Below are 12,716 nucleotides of genomic sequence, written 5' to 3'. Positions count from 1 at the left end.
AGTGGCAGTGTTAAGAATTAAAATATTAATTTTGAATTATTATTTTTTAAACATGCTTTGGAGTAGTCAGTTAAAAACAATAATATTTGCTATCGATTACTTTATTATAAACATAAAATGTTATATTGACTGATAATAAAACTATCAGCCAGTGCTTCTGAAAGATTAACTTTCAAATTATGATTAGATTATGATCATCGATGAATATAAAAGATATGTGACCTAAGGATTAGTCGAAGAAGGAAAGTCTCTAATTTTTTTTATCCATAATGTCGAATTCTTGAATTACTCTACAAAATAAAAAAAAATAATTCACTATCAAGGCATAAATTATTTACAAAGTATTGAATATTAATTTTGCAATGAATTTGTGAAAATTTGAAAATGCTAAACTAAGAACACTGTTTATAATAATTAATCGATTTATAAAAAAGATTTTAGTTATGTCTGCAATCCACATTTTATATGCTGCAGATCTAAGAATTGGTATGTGTTTTTTTAATCAAAAATAAATTCAATTTTTATGATCGCCACATATAATCCTGAATTTGCTGTGATTATTTTCAATGAAAAATTTAAAAAAAAAAAAAAAAGATTAACTATCTAAAATTACCTTCTTTGGCAACGGCTTTCGTGGCATATCTGGTTCCGTAGCAGCGTAATCATTATTTGGAGCAGCATAACGCTCCATCATAGAGATATTACCATCAGGATAATACTGCAGAAGGCTCAAATCTTCTTTCTGGCGTTTCGCACGGCTCTTCTGATTCAATCTCATCTTTACTTCACGCTCACGTTCTTGCCACAGCCAATCAGAAAGTTTTACATCCTGTGGAAATAAGTATAACTAAGCAATGATCTTCCATCACATAGATACCTTAATAGGAACTTCTTACAGTATCACATTTTTCTTTTTCCAACATATTTTGAAAAATGTAACAATATATTGATAAAATAATTTGATCATCACATTTCTGATTTGAAAAACTCTCTATCAAAGTAATTTTGATTAAATATTAAGTTTATGATTATATTTTTAAAAACTATTTTTTCTATATTTCCTGCGCTAATTTATGTAGATGTTGGAAAATTTTGTTGAAAAATTGTGTAGTATAGAGTCAATTATTAGATGTAATTGTCTTCAAACACGAAATATAATTTCATAATTTGCAACTTACTTTTGATATTTATCATTAACTATTTTTTGGACTTTTTTAAAATTTCGAATTAATTAAAACTTGTTAACCAAGAGTAAAGTGAAGTTTCAAATGTGATGTCTGGACTCATAAATTTATTTAGTATGAGTGATGTCATAAATGTACGTCAGAAGATAAGAAGAATCGGTTCCAATTTTCTTTTTTGTAAAATTAATATATATTTAATAATTTTATCATAATCTTAAACAACTGTTAAGAAATTTGAAAGGCTTTGGCATAAAAATTTCTTTTTTCTTTATTTTTATATCCTTCCATTTAAAATATTTTATATTCTTCTTTTCAGCATTTAAATTGATTTTTCAAAAACAATAAAGGTTCTTGAAGTAAACTTTTACTCAAATTCACTAACGGATGGTGTTTTTCATAGAGTTTAACTAATAATAAATTTTTAAAATATTAAAATATTTTATTATTATTTCAAACACACAACCGTACCAAATTTCAGGACTCTAGTACATTATCAAATGAGCGAAAAATCTGTTGCAAAATTTCATCTTCATAAGCATATAAGAATTCAAGTAAAATAAAACCAGGTAAAAAATTGTCCTTTTGTGGAGACTGTAAGCTCCACAAAATCAAAATCAAAACTTAAAAAAAAAAAATGAAAACTTACAGTAACATCAGCGTAAACAGAAGACCAAACTATGGGATGCTCTCCAGACAATACGACTGGTCGGCTCATTACAGGAATATATTTCTGTGAAAAAATTATAATTACGTTGTTTGAAATATTTAATGAGAACATGATATATTAGGCAAAAATTTCAATAAATACTACAGCTTTTATCAAAACCTTCCAAACCTTCAAAATTTCTTCATTGTATCAAATTAAATTTTAAAATTATCTCAATAACTCCTTTAAATTACTGGACACAGTAATAAAATAATTTCTGGAACAGAAAAAAAAAAGTGAAATCTATTTCTCATACTATATGATTTTTGAAATATTTAAAATTTAAGTTAGCAAAGCTAGTTTTTACCATAATTTTTCTTTAAAATTATACTAAAGATTTATTAAAAAGTATGATTCCGTTATATGTGATTCCAATTACTTTTCGTGTTTTCTGATATTATTTTTCCAAACTAGTAAGCTTCACTCAACAAATACTTCTAGGAGAAAATTATTAATGGATAATTTTTAAGAAAGCTTTTTTTTTCTTTCTTTTTTTGATGTTGGCTTAAAAATTTTTATTGAATAGTTGAGTGAAACATACAATGTTTCCTGAAACTAAATATTTGAAGGAAAAAATGCATTACAGTTAATTTCATATGCCGCTTTCTTTGAAAATGAAAACGAGACCAAAATATAAGTAAGAGCTAAGGACTAATCTAAAACAAAGCTTATCTATTACTATGGCGCTAAGAATGTATAAACATGTCATCTTCAAGTAAAATGAATTACGAATTAATAAAACAAGAAGATCAATCTAAATTGAATAAAAATATCTAGGAATGACATACCTGTACTTGCTCTCTTACTTCCGCTAAAGTAGTTACATGAGTGTAATACCCTGAAATAAAAGAAATTATAATGAAACATTTGACTGATTTTCAAAATTTATTAGTATATCTCGCATATACCTTTTATCATGTTACAATTCTAGTAGCATACATATATTGAACAATATTGTAAGATAATAAACAATATTCGTAATATTGTATAATATAATATAATGTATAATATCTCACAATACTGTTTAATATTGTGCAACAAGCCGAGATACCTGAGAAATGACTAATGACTAATGAGAATGACTAATTTAAAATTGGCAAAACCGGAATAAAAATTTCATTTACTTAAATTATTCGGATTAAGGAAGACTAATGCTTTAAAAATGCTTAGAATAAGAAAAAGTGAATAAGTTTGAGCTAAAAATGGGAATTAAAATCTATTAATATTCAACTATTTTGCTAAATACTATCTAATTAATTATTAAAAGCTGTAAATATATTTTATTAATGAACAGAATGCAACTTTTTGAATATAATAATTGTATAATATAATTTCAAAATAAATAGCCAGTGGAAGGATTCCATTTAAAATGGAACAGCCATGGTGGAACCAAGAAATGAACGAATTTAGCTATTGAAAACAGTTGAAAAATGAACGCAAATTTTAATTTTGCTAAAATAATTTAATTAGCTAAATAATTTAACATTATGTCAATAAAAATTTTAATGAACCGGAGGGAAATCTTGGATTACTCACGAATTCTAATAAAGAACGCTCCAATCGACAAACTCCATTGCATTAACATTCGAATAAGGAATACAAAAATGTAATAGAATATTTAAAATAATTTCCCTACCAAACCCAAATTTAACTACCGAAAACAATATAGAAATAAAAGTAATTTTCCGTTTTGTCTTTGAATTAGATTAACTCAAATCCTATTATTGATGATGATATAAAATTACGCAATTAAGAGATTTAATGAAACAGAGACAAATCTTGAATTACGACGAATTCGAATACGAAACTTTCCAGTTCACTAAGTTTATTGTATTATTAATTGAATGAGGGGAGCATCACATGAGAAATACAAAAATGTATTAAAATATTTAAAGAACTTTGCCTACCTCTGTTTTGGCATGCCATCCACTGTACTTCATCCATATCAGTAACTTCTCTACCAATTAAATAAGTGAATACACGCACCTGTGAAAAATTGATATATTTATTTGTACATAACTTTTTAACAAGAGTAACTCACAAAAGCAGAAAGCATTGTTCTTACCGGTATATTTGGCCAATTATATTGAGCAAAGATTTTCTCATACGTGTATGGAGCACCATCAGTTATCAACATTATGGCTTGATTACACTGACTTCCTTCATTGCTTTTCGCAACCTATTATTAAAAAGAAATTTAATTTATTTTTAAAAAATTATAACTTTGAAGCGTAAAAACTTCAAATGGAGTTAACTATTTTCTTCTGATAATATGCACAAATTATAATTTTTTTATTCAGCACATATTTTATCCATATAGACAGGGACGGATTTCCGATTTGGCGGTTGCCTAGTTGGGCTAAGCGGAAGATCAGTTTATATTTCCTACAATATTATTTATTAGCCTAATTGTTAAATAAAGAAATTTATAAAAAAAATTATGAATTTTGAATTACTGAAACTACTGTTGCTTACGTTTAAGTATTAAAATTATGAAATAAATTGAAAAATAATTCATTTCTCATTATAATTTAATCGAATATTAATTATTATTTCAGTTTTGTTGCATTATATTTAAATTCCTGCAAAAAAATTATTTCTACTGTTATATTTCTTTAAAATTTATATTTTTTAATAATTTGTAATTAAATGCTTTTATAAATAGTTAATGAAATTATTAATTAGGGTGAGTTTTTCAACAATTTTATTACTTTAGTCTTTTTTTCCTTGATATACATATTAAAAAAATAAGCAAACCATATTTATTTCACTGAAATAAAAACTTATGAACATAATTGTTGATAACGCTATAAGTGTGTTGAAATCTGAAACTAAATTGGTGAGACACCTCATAATGTACAATGTCTTTCGCCCCAAATGCTTAAATCTTCCCTGTATTCAATAAAGGATTATACAATATCAAATAATATTAAAAATGGACCGAACTTTTTAAAAATATTGTAAATGTAAAATTTCAGCCTTAATATATTAGTTTTTGCTTTATGATCCAATTCATTGGGGATTTTAATACAAAAAATTTCATTGGGGCAATTTTTTTTATTTAAAAGACCGATATTGTATAATATTGTACAGAATTGTATAAACTATATTGCAAATACAATATTTAACAATATTGAAGAATATTGCAAAAATATATGGTAAAATCTTCATAAAATGTTGATCAACATTGTAATGATAATATTTTTAATTCTGTATTTAGTTTTATGATACAACTTTTTATTATATATATTTTAATGTGTTTTGAAAACATTGGACGTTTTGGATGCATACATCTGTGCATATCTTGGATAGGGAAATAGATATGCATGGAGAAAAAAATCTGTCTTAAAATTCAACAGCTGTTTCTTTTAAATTTTGCTTCCTTAAATTTTTCCCAACAATGATTCAATTTGGGTTGGAAAAATGTGTACGATACCAAGTACATGTATAGGCAGAAAGACGAGAAAGATCAACAAAACATTAACCATATATTGCACAATAATTCATAATTTGCATTATTATCCATTTTGGCTCTTTCAGTTATTTTTAAATAAATTAGTTAATGATTAATAAAAAGTTGATTCATTACATCTTTGACTTGAGGAAGGAATTTTAAATAAACGATTAAATTATTAGTAAATTTTATTTAAGAACTAAGTTTAAAATAAGATTTTAGCTATTTTTTCTCAATGATAAGTAATAATTGCAATTATCATCTTTCCTAATAGACGTTCTTATTCCCTAAATAGTTTGAAAGAATTTAATTTATTATTGTTATTTCAAAAACTTAAAGAAATGTTTCAGTTAGAAATGATTTTTTAACTACTGCAGAATTCAAGAGCAGTATTTTAGGCATCACTGTTTCTGAAAAGTATCAGTTCAATTTACAAATTATAAATTATACTCATTTCTTTGTGTACGTTATAAGAGTTAAACAAATGAAAAATGGTATGAGATCTTTACAAGACTGTAGATCTGCATTAAATTTTGTACGGAATTTATCAATGGGAAATCTCTCTGCTCATATGCTAGTGAACCAGATATCTCAGCAGTGTAACGAAATAAATGGATGAAATTTACTATATTTCCTTATTAGCAGAATCGCTTTATTAACCAGAGGATTACCTAACAATTTTGTGTTTGGTAATGCGATAAACTAGATCAAATAGATAAAATTTGCCACACAGTTTTTTAATAAAAATTATGAATCCCTTTCAAATATTGGGGGCAATGTGACAAGCAGAAAACACAGATATCATAACAAACTGCTCAATAATGTACATTATTGTGTGATAATGAATTATTCAATATTCAGCAATAATTTAAAACCTTGAGAATGCTGTTTAATATTACACAATACTGTACAACATATGTAGGCTATTGAGGAAGGCACAGAATACACGCTAGAGTACCATCTCTTAGACGAAGCTAAACACAAAACTCACCATAATGATTAACTATACGAGACAGTAAAGGAAATTACACTTCTGTTAGTTTAATTAATTAACATTAATTAAAACTAAAACTTCAGATCTCACGATCATAACAACAACAATCAATAATACAATCAAAATCATTATTATTCATATTTTATTTTTTAGAATGAATACATACATCTTTAGTTAGGAAAATTTATGCAGTTTAGGTTAAATTTTGATAAGTATTTGAAGAAATGCTTCAAATAGAAAAGTATTTTTTGGTTTTTTTAGTTACTAATGCTGAAGAATCTGATAAGAGCACAAATATTGTTCAATATTTTCCCTCACCTAAAATCCATCTTTTATACGGCAATTATTTATATTATTTTCTACGCCAATGATAAGACAACTTCCCAGTTGGGAGGATGTCTTATCTTTGGCAGAGTAGGCAGAAATAAGATCTGCTGAGTCGAGTTTAGCAGTTAGGAAATACTATTCTTAAATAATGCGTTGAAAAATGACAGCATTTTGAAAGTTGCACATGGGAAAGGTAATAAACTAGAAAAATATTAAAAATTGTAAAATTTGCCACATTTTGAACTTTAATAACTTTATTTAATAGCCAAAAGTCTGTTCGCATGTTTAAAATAGTAGAATTTTGAAGCTAATTCTACGTTTTCAAAAGATTTTATTGTTGCATTTAACTGGATAAAATATCTGTAACAAAAAATAAGGATCTACATTCTAAAAGAGGAATCTAAATAAAAAATTATACTCATCTACCAAATGACAAGCCTTTTAAAGGCAATCAAGGTTTTAAAGATATATCGGTATTTTTTCTCGTATTTGATATTTTCAAAGCGATTATAATAAAATAATTTTTTAAAACTTCTATAATTTGGCTCGAAATTCTTCGATAATACGGTGGCAGTAAAAACTTATTTTATTGATGTAATAAACTGACGCCCTCGTGCCCAATATACCTTTGTGACAAAACAGTGCGACATTTCATTGCCTTCATTTTGTTATACGAAAGCACCGAGGTTTTTTTTTTTTTTTTTTTTTTCCCCTCCAACGAAATAATTTTCCAAAAGTGAATAGTTTAAAGAAATAAATTAAAGACATAGAAACTCAAAAAATCTCACTAATCGAACATGAGTTAAAAATAAAAATAATCTAACGACTTATAATGATGAGTAAAAAAGATGAAATATGTATCCACAAAAATTAGGTGAAAAATGCAATCAATAATTGTAAAGATATTTTTTGAATTTGAAAACCACTAGCACATTAACATTCATAAATAAATAAATTTTGGTTTCAACAATTATCAATATTTGTTTTCATAATATGCTGATGTTCACACCAAATTAATAATGTAAAAATAAATTTAAAAAGTAAATAAATAAATATTGAAGTAAAAAAAAGTAAATAAATATAAATAATACTAAATAAATAAAAAATAAATAAAATGAAAATGAAATAAATAATTAAATTACTATTAAACAAATGTTATTTTTTAAAATTTGTCATTCTTTTTACAATTTTCTGATTGTGATGCGAAATAACTTATAATTTTATTTCATAAAATTATAGCATATGTTTCAATTAGTTATACCATGCATTACTGGTTTGTTAGTTTAAGCATTAAATGTCAAAAACGTTGTTGTAACTAACATATAATTTTCACTCTAATACTTGCCTAATTATTAATGTGCAGATTATCTAAACAATTTGCAGAATAACTGTTGTAAAAAATTATACAATTCCTGTACTTTAACGGATTGATCTAATTAATCTGCTTAGATAATCTGTGCATTACCTTATTTCTATACTTTAGGTTTATTATATTCAGGGTAATTTTTTTAACTGATAGTATTCAGAGCCATCTGTAACTTTTCATATAAACCAGGAAGTTGCCAAACTCGAGAAAAAAATTTAGAAAAAAAGTTAGTTCCAAAAATTGCAGACAGAAAAATCTTAATGTCCTAAATTGCAAGGAAATTTCAAAACACAAATTTACAATTGGTTTAAAAAGACGAAAAGACTAAAAATTCAGCAACCTAATGATAGAATATCATCACAGAATTAAGAAAATTATATGATAGAATATTGTGTATTCTGAAAGCAATACCAGACGTACGTGAAAAGAATTTACCAGTTAAATGATTATGCGTTTGTAAATAGAATTGCTAAAAGTTTAGTACATCTGTTATTGGTTTTCTTTTCATAATAATGATAAGCTCTTTTAAAGTAACTAAATATATTGTGTTCACATTAAATTTCACAAATTAAAAACGCAGAATGATTTTAAAAATTAAACATTTTGATTATCAAGAAATCAGGAATATAGCTTTATTTTTGTGGCTCTGTATACGTTTTCATACATTGTCTCGTTTTTCAGCTCAGAATTATATGTTAAGTTTGTACCAGACTGTGACATTGTTCTTAAAGGTGGAGACATATCTCACATTTGTCATATCTTTAAACAATTAACATAACACCATACGGAAATAACTCATATACTTCATTTAGAAATTCAGATATTTCATTTGGTAGTACTAGATCTTTTTTTTTTTTTTTTTTTTTTTTTACTTCATCAGTGCTAAATCGAGAATAATTTGTTTTCTTCAGTCATTGCAATATTTCGGTGAATTTTCTGATAAATGCAGCCTATTCATATGACATTACAGTCACAAGATTAACGTAATTACGCATGTCCTTAAATGCCTAGTTTTCTTTAATTAATTAAAAGTTATTTTTTACTTTCATAAATAAATAATTTCAAATAAATAATTGGAAAATGATTAAAAAGTCATATTTTGTTTTAAATATGGTGTGCATTTAAAAAAAACTCGTACCTTGTTGCCAATTGGCTTTAATTGAGAAAAAAAACCCCTGAATTCTGATACATATAGACTCAATTACTTACTTTTCAAATAGTAGCTTTTAATTGAGAATTGTAGAATAAAAATTGGTATTCTGAATCATGCAAACAAAATGGAAAGGATATGCAGTGCAGGTAAGAAGTAATATTAAATTTTGTTTTTATTTTCAAGCACTCATGTAAATTGATTTAACAACATCTTCAGAATATATCCCATTGGCAACAAAAGGCAGTTTATTTTCTGAATATTTCGCTTTTAATAAGTCACTCTTATTGCCTTAATATTTTAGAAGACAAAATTAGTTATGTTGCTTAAAGACAACATAGCGCATTTAAGGGTTACTGCAAGTTCTCTTCCTTCGCGTTGTGAAGTCAAGAACTTGTTCTTCCTGTAAGATATGCATAGGTTTTTAAAATTAAATCGGCATTGGAACCTTGACGTGCATCACACAAGAAAGAATTGATTCAATTTACAGGGAGTTTCTATTAGTTACATTTCAATAGCAATAGATTTTAGTGAGGTCTCCAGTTACAAAAAATAATTTTATTACAACAAAAATAAACTAATGAAAGGCGAAAGAATTGCAATCAAGTATATAAGTTTAATATACATACTTTTTGTAGAAGCTCAAATGCAGTTATCAATCCTAATGTGAAATTGGCAATGTTAACTGTATCTAAATCTTTCAAAAGCTCTCGAAACTCCTGTAAAAAATACTCACAATAAGAAATTAAGATTATTAGATAAAGAATATAAAAAGTAACATTTAGATATAAAACAAATTACCCTAAGATTTTCTTCCGTAGCTTGAACGAGCGTGTTTTCAAAACAAGGTACTACAGATTTGACGTTCTCAGAGAACTGAAATAAATTCACAAAAAATACTTTTATTAGATTAATGAAAAGTAAAAAATATTGTCTATTTTTTATTTTTTAATTCAAAATTCCAATTTTATAAATCAATTTTCTGATAATTAAGACTGAAAATATTCAAATTATATTTTCTCATCATAAAACATAAAATTTCAAAGCTCTGACACATTAAAAGGTAAGGATAAAATCCATTATATAATTCCATATTTACCTATATGTAAAAAGTCAAATAAAATAAGTGTTTAAAAACAAAAATACTAATACTTACATCAGCAATGACTTTAGATCCAAAAATAAGCGATATTAAATAGTCTTTTATAGTAATAAAAAATTACACAGCTTTAAAAATGAGAGAAATAATTTAATATTCAAGTGCTTTTAAAAATTAATTATTTCTCCAACAAGTACTTTGATTGTTTACAATAGCTCATTATAATATGAGTGAGAAACTATTGAATATAACATGATATTTTCTCAAATTTGCATAATATTTCATTCTTTTTATCCGATCATAGACTAGCGTGCATCCCAAGTTCAATCGCATTTTTACAGAATCAAGTAAGGATAACATATATTTCATATATATATATATATTTTATATATATCAACTCACAAAAAATGTATGTGGAAATTTTTGTAAGTTTTTGATAGTAAGCATACTTTAAACGGCAGTAATAAAATAATGAAAATTAAAGCCATAAAAATAATATAAATAGAAAGCCATAAAAGAAATATTATAAGATATTTTTCAACAGAGATAGTTAAACTGGTGAAATAATAAGGAAATTTTTGTGTGAACTTGCTTATTAAAAGCAATCATTCACAATGAAAAAATAAGCAAAAATTGCAAAGGAGGCAGTTATATTTTATAAGTATAATAAATATCCAAATTAAAAAAATGTTAGTTTTAAAGCATCAAGTGTAAATTTGAGGTGGAAGGAATAATTTTGAATAGTGATCAAATGACGGTAAAAAAAAAAAAAGTTAAGCCAGATATTTCACTCTTAAGACTTCTACGCCCTAGCATGTAAGACATAATTCTCCAAATAAGACTGAAAATGCAGCATCCTTATACAAGGGAGAGTTTCTATGGAATTGAATCAAGGACTTGCAACTCTAGATTTTGAAGCCAAGACCTAACTGCCAGGCCATCATGGTCTTTGTTATGAGATGTTGAATAAAGTATACTAATTATTCATACACTACTGAGTACTTTTGTTAGTGATTAGAAAAATCATTTAAAACTGACATGTGAATTAAAAATAAGCTTTTTCTACAAATATAAATATTTTCTGAAGAATATTTCTTCTGTTTTGGAAAAAAATTCTCTAAAAATAATTTGCAGTACATTCTGCACTTGTTTAACAGAACAATTATTCAAGTTATTGGATTAATGATTGAATCCATATATCAAAGTAGATCTAGCAGAATATATGCAATCATTCTCTAGATATATAGTAAAATCTATATAGTCAACATTGTATACGAATTAACTTCAGCGAGGCTCTAAACTGGAATACATATGAGTAAAATATCTATTATCAAAAATATTATCTATCTAGTGCACAATATTACATAATATCTCAATGATATTGCTCGGTGGTCGAAATGCCTCGGAAATTTTGAAGATGTAACAATATTGTAAAGCAAATATTTTTGCTGATAGAAACGGAGCATTGGTTTTTCAAGCCTACAATACATCTTATGGGGAAGCAATGTTTTCAAATATTTGACTTATGTGTGACAAGAAGATATGAAAGCAACAGATGCCAGATGTTTGGAATATTCAAGCGATGCATAAAACATTGAGAAAACCTGGAATAAAAACGGCAGAACTATGGATATTGGCCAATATACTTTGAATAGTTTTCCGATAAGGCAGCGTTATTTCGGAGCCATGGGGAAGATCTTTATTTTGGGGGAAAATACTGGCAATCAATAACTTTTGTCCTTTCGAATTTTATTAGATTTCCTAGCAAGTAAAAAGTCGAGAAGTTTTGGAAGGAAAAATGTATCATTAGTCAATTTTAAATTCCTTATTTCGCTCCTTCAGTCATGAACTTGGCAGGAATTGGTACGATGGATAATGTAGCAAATGTATCTTAAAGCTGGAAGTACAAGATTGAAAAAAAGTATTTGTGAATTATTCCTGCAAGTTTGTATATAAGTGAGTAGGTGTGGTCTACGGGACCTCATTATTTACAAATGCAAATAATTTTTTTTATAAAAATACCACTATGGGATTCCGTCTGTATAGTCTATAGATATTTTTATGACAATAAAAATATATATCTTTTAAATTTTGAGAAATATACTATTACTAGAAAAATTAATTATTTTGCAATATACAATATAAATCCCTAAAAAATGTAACATTAATTTTTGAAAAGCATATTCTTTTTTTAATCATATTTATTTTCCCATTATATTAATATATTTCGAATATACTGAATATGAAAATTAGACATTGCATAAATTTTTAAAAAAAATGATATTGGATAAAATTGACTTGTTCTTATTCGGAATTTTTTCGGTTCTTAATCTTGTGTGTGTATATATATATATATATATATAACAACTACAGAATGCATTTTGAAACACACTGATATTTTACGATATATGCATAAATATGCAGTTTTCCTCAACT

At 26.0% G+C, this 12,716-nt stretch overlaps 1 protein-coding gene across 2 annotated transcripts in view; it reads right to left on the bottom strand.

Annotated features, from left to right (window-relative positions):
- Nucleotides 1-12,716, bottom strand: part of LOC129960322 (voltage-dependent calcium channel subunit alpha-2/delta-3-like) — a 401,899-nt gene that overhangs the window by 72,438 nt on the left and 316,745 nt on the right. For both annotated transcript variants that reach the window (XR_008783575.1, XM_056073687.1), the window contains exons 9-15: nucleotides 9,983-10,057; nucleotides 9,811-9,900; nucleotides 3,956-4,069; nucleotides 3,798-3,876; nucleotides 2,679-2,728; nucleotides 1,831-1,914; nucleotides 614-829 (exon numbers count right to left, since the gene is read on the bottom strand). Coding sequence is in view for 1 of the 2 variants with exons in the window: in XM_056073687.1 (XP_055929662.1) it covers nucleotides 614-829; nucleotides 1,831-1,914; nucleotides 2,679-2,728; nucleotides 3,798-3,876; nucleotides 3,956-4,069; nucleotides 9,811-9,900; nucleotides 9,983-10,057 (708 nt within the window). In the remaining variant the exon portion in view is untranslated. The remainder of the gene's footprint in view (nucleotides 1-613; nucleotides 830-1,830; nucleotides 1,915-2,678; nucleotides 2,729-3,797; nucleotides 3,877-3,955; nucleotides 4,070-9,810; nucleotides 9,901-9,982; nucleotides 10,058-12,716) is intronic.

The sequence above is a fragment of the Argiope bruennichi genome, chromosome X2 (assembly GCF_947563725.1).
Source record: "Argiope bruennichi chromosome X2, qqArgBrue1.1, whole genome shotgun sequence".
NCBI classification, from domain to species: domain Eukaryota; kingdom Metazoa; phylum Arthropoda; class Arachnida; order Araneae; family Araneidae; genus Argiope; species Argiope bruennichi.
This window is presented reverse-complemented; position numbering and strand designations above follow the sequence as displayed.